The sequence below is a fragment of the Sander lucioperca genome, chromosome 7, assembly GCF_008315115.2.
Source record: "Sander lucioperca isolate FBNREF2018 chromosome 7, SLUC_FBN_1.2, whole genome shotgun sequence".
In the NCBI taxonomy this organism is placed as follows: Eukaryota; Metazoa; Chordata; class Actinopteri; order Perciformes; family Percidae; genus Sander; species Sander lucioperca.
Genome location: NC_050179.1, coordinates 23395817 through 23400228, shown reverse-complemented (window position 1 = coordinate 23400228; position 4412 = coordinate 23395817). Strand labels below are relative to the sequence as shown.

The following is a 4412-nucleotide window of genomic DNA, read 5'->3' as shown; positions in this document are numbered from 1 at the left end:
GCACATGGAGAGAAGAGGGAGGGAGGGAGGGGGGGCAGTGAGTATGAAAAAAAAACCGAAAAGAAAGTTTGGCTCCTTGGAGAGATAAAATGTAATTTCACAGTCAACTTCCTGTGATATATTATTTCACAACAATGGAGTGTGGGCTGATATGAGCCCTGCTTGGCACCTGTACAGAGCAGTTAGAACGGCAGCGATGGCACTCTGGTGTGTGTGTGTGTGTGTGCGCGCGTCAGAGTGAGCACAGTCGAGTAGCCGTGAGAAAAAAAAACAGTTATTTAAAATGAAATAATATTTCCAGTCAGTGATTTCATGCCTTTGTGTATTGAGCTTCAGTGGGAAAAAGCAGTGTAACAGCAGGTGTATATAAACCTTAACCCAAGAAAAAAAAAAGAAGACACAATCAGATACTCTCCCATTCATCAACATGTTTGCAGTGAGACAGTTCAGCCAAATGAAAGAATCTAAACATCATTTATTCCAGCAGCTGCACTCTCTCATTGCTCGTGCTTCACCATTACACACACTGTTATCCAGGAACATGGCAAAGCATTGATAGATGCCTCGTGCTTCATTAGCTGCAGTCTCTCAGCCTGGCAGGCAGTGACACAATATCAAACAGCTTCAACCAGAAGCCCAATGAGGCAAGAAGCCTAACCTATGCACACTACACACAGAAGATGGGATGAGACACCGAAATGTTCTAATTTCAATTCAGTTTCAATTTAGTGGTGCTTCCGAAGCACCACTTGGGAAATTTAAAGAAACATGTCAAACATTAGAATCAAATTAAACAAAGTGTCTTAGTTAATGTATTAATGGTATCAAGTGCCATCTAACAGAGCAGTGGCGTATTTATGTGTGTTTCCTCGTCTCTTTCTCACAGTTTGCTGTTCTTCTGAAATTGGGACACCAGCCCCAGCACCTGCTCTGATGCAACGATGACCTTATTCTGCAGGTAAAGAGCACTGTTTTTAGACGTCTCTGTCAGGAAGTAACGATAGTTCACCATGACGCCGCAGGAGTTGGCCACGCCCCTAGGGCTGGTGTCAGCGTGCCAGTTGAGCCGCCACATGGTGGCGCCGTTTTGCAGGTGGAAGTTGGCCACCGGATTGAGAGCGTAGCCTCGCCTCTTCTCGCCATAGAGGTACCAGGCACAGAGACGCATCAGGACGGGCTCCAGGACACGGGTCAGGCGCTCGGAGCGCATCCACTCGCTGGTGGCGATCAGCTTGCGGAGGGCCTCAATGGCCGGGGTCCCCGGGGCTGAGTCAGTGGCCTGTTCCACCTCCTTCCACTCCTGCTCAGAGAGGAGGTCAGAGCCCCGGCCCTCCTTCCTGTACTGGCTGAGCAGCCCTTGGAGCCAGGAGGAAAAGCCCGGGATCGGAGACAGGCTGGAGAACTGGGCCATGTGAGGGAATTCGCTCTGGAAGACATGAGGAGAGAGGGAGGGAGGTAGAGTTAACTCTTAAAATGCATACCTTTTTATAATATACCATTTTACACCCTGTGTAGTCTCCGATGCCAGACCTTCCTCCACAGTGCTGCGGAGGAGGGTTTGGCTAGTCCACACAACATTTCTGGATGGGAGAAAAACATGCTCTGGTTTATTGGTATTTCTTTAAACCAATCACAATTGTCTTGGACGGGCTCTAAGTGCCGGACACAACGATCTGCAAAATAGCCTCGGGAAGGAACTTGTTTTGGTGGAACACGTGTACGTTCAAAAGTAGTTTTAGTCGTGCAACAGAAAACTCAGATTGGACAGATAGTCTAGCTAGCTGTCTGGATTTACCCTGCAGAGATCTGAGGAGCAGTTAACCAAAGTCCTCACAAATCCACCAGAGTTTAAAATGCCAACACAAAGAAAGAGGAAGGTGAGGAACATCCGGCGGATCTTCCGGCGGCACCGGAGTGACTGACTTGACTTTTGTATTTCTTCACAACAGTCCTGGGTAGGCCTGCACGATTCGGGGAAAAATATGAATCACGATTTTTTAGCTTAGAATTGATATCACGATTCTCTGCCACGATTTTTTTCTCACAAAGTGTGATGTTAATTGCACAGATGAACCATGACAAAACAAAAAAAACTGGCAGTACCAAACCAAGTTTTTTTTGGCACCTATAGCACATTGCGCATCACCACAAGCCTGTAAACATAGAGGCTTCAATGAAGAGAAGGGAAAGCATTGCAGCGCTTGGAGCGCTTTAAAACCTTTTTTATACAGTCTATGTTTAAAACTCACAGAAGTAGTAGTGTTTGTGATGCAGTTGGCTGGTAAAATTAAATGAGAATCGAAGTCATTAAAAAAAAATATATATATATATATATATATAAAAAAAAAAAGTAAAATCAGCAAAAAAATTTAAAAATAAAATCGTGAACAGGGTGAACCGAGATCGCGATTTTATAACGATTAATCGTGCAGGCCTAGTCCTGGGCGGCGCTAAGCCCCGATAGCGAAAGGGGACGGACATCACACAGGAGATCTCAAGCTTTATCCCAGCAATGTAAATCCGTTGAGCCAGACGTCTGATACTATATATTGACACGGACATAAGATGAAAAAGTTTGCTTATGTCACAGATGGTGCAGCATGTATGTATGTGTATGTAGCAGTGTGTATGGCACGATGCACTTTCTTGGATATTGGAGGGTTTTTTATAACAAGCCTGAAAATGAACATTTGTCTGAAGCAGCTGAAGGTGAGGGTTATATTTTAATGCAAAGTGATCAGTCAGATAATTCTGTACCAGTCACTCAGCAGCTGTATGTGTAACAAAGTACAATTTGCATATAAACATATACTATTTTAAAATCTACATTAAAAATATACACATTTTTCAAGTTCTGAAAAAGAACTTTTCTATCTATGAATGTTTCAAAAAATAAATAATGGCAAAACATATTTTTGGAGGGTTCACTATTATTAATATTATATAAAGAAAGGTTTAGAAGCAATGTTATTTTATTGTGTTAAATATGGAACGGGTCTCTAAACACCTATGGTATGCAGGAATGTTGAATGGAAAACATTCAATGCATTTCAAGTATTAAAAAAAGTTTTAATAATCCCCTATTTTGAAAAAACAACAAAAAGTTGCAGAATCGTTTACATGCACGCAGAGACACTTCAACGCAGAATTGCCTCAACTTGCCTTAACCAGCTTTAAGAGAAAAACAACAAAAAAAGAAAGCTAGGAAAGGGATGGGGATGCTATAACAAGGTAACGGTGTAAAGAAAACAGATGAGAGGCAGCAGAGATTTGATCCCCAGCTGAATGCAGGGGCACCAGCTTCGCAACCGCGGAAATAGGGGAGATGAACGCTCCACCTCGGCATCAAAACACAAAACAACATTTTCTTGTTTGCGCTCAGGCTGCTGCTCAATCCGTTAGTTCCTCAGACAGGGACGGCATTCCAAATCAAATCCATTGCTTCACAATCCTGCCCCACTGATGGAGATGGATGATTCTCTCTCTCTCTCCCTCCCTCCGTCTTAGTCTATTCTCCTCCTCAGTCCCTTGCTCTCACCTCTCACCTTTAATACCTGTCCTTTTCTTTCACTCGCCTCTCCCCCATGTCTGTCTCGAACACACACACACACACACACACACACACACACACACACACACACACACACACACACACACACACACACACACACACACACACACACACACACACACAGCCATCTCATGAGTTCTCTTCCACTCTCGCCAAAATCCTCCCCCTATTCGTGCTCTGGCGTCTGGGTTGATAAGTGATGAAGAGATGTGGCAGGCAGAGTGAAAGTGGCTGCAGATAAAAGTGTCAGACAACCCCCGGAAGGACACGCTACTCTGTAAAACTGTTTTCCTTTTCTTCATCCTCGATTTCGCTCTTCGCTTCGTCTCTTCACTTTCAAATCCAGCCTTCTCAATTTCCACATCCCGCTGGCTCTGCCCTTCTGTTTCTTCTCACTCCACTCATAATCACGCCTTCTTCACTCCAACCTCTACTCTTAACTACTGGGTGCTCCCATGTTGATGGTTGACAAAGAAAAGAGGGTGGTGGAAATAAGGATACAGGCGGCAGAAGAGGTGAAAAGGGAACAGGGAGGTAAGGATACAGAAAGTTGGAGCAGTGCCAGACCTGTGCTCCAGGGGCCAATCTACAAAGACAAGCAAGACCTCCTCCCTTCACCTTAAATCACTGTGACCTTTTTCTTTTCCACTTTATCATTTATTAATCATCATAGCGGCCCCTCAGTGGCTGCGCTCCTCCTCTCTTCACCTTTACGTAAGGTAAAGCCCTGTCACAAAGCCAGGGCCTTTGCAGAATACAAGTCTGTGTTGTGGTTTTAGTAAGCCTGCGCGTGGAACTGCTGGGATTGGTTGAAGTCGCGGGAAACTCTGGTTATTGGTCA

At 44.5% G+C, this 4412-nt stretch overlaps 1 protein-coding gene across 1 annotated transcript in view; it reads right to left on the bottom strand.

Annotated features, from left to right (window-relative positions):
* Positions 1 to 304: 304 nt before the first annotated feature.
* mlycd (malonyl-CoA decarboxylase) overlaps positions 305 to 4412 on the bottom strand; it is a 13890-nt gene continuing 9782 nt past the window's right edge. Inside the window, exon 5 of the mRNA XM_031304957.2 lies at positions 305 to 1426. Coding sequence (XP_031160817.1) covers positions 881 to 1426 — 546 coding nt within the window. The 3' untranslated portion in view covers positions 305 to 880. The remainder of the gene's footprint in view (positions 1427 to 4412) is intronic.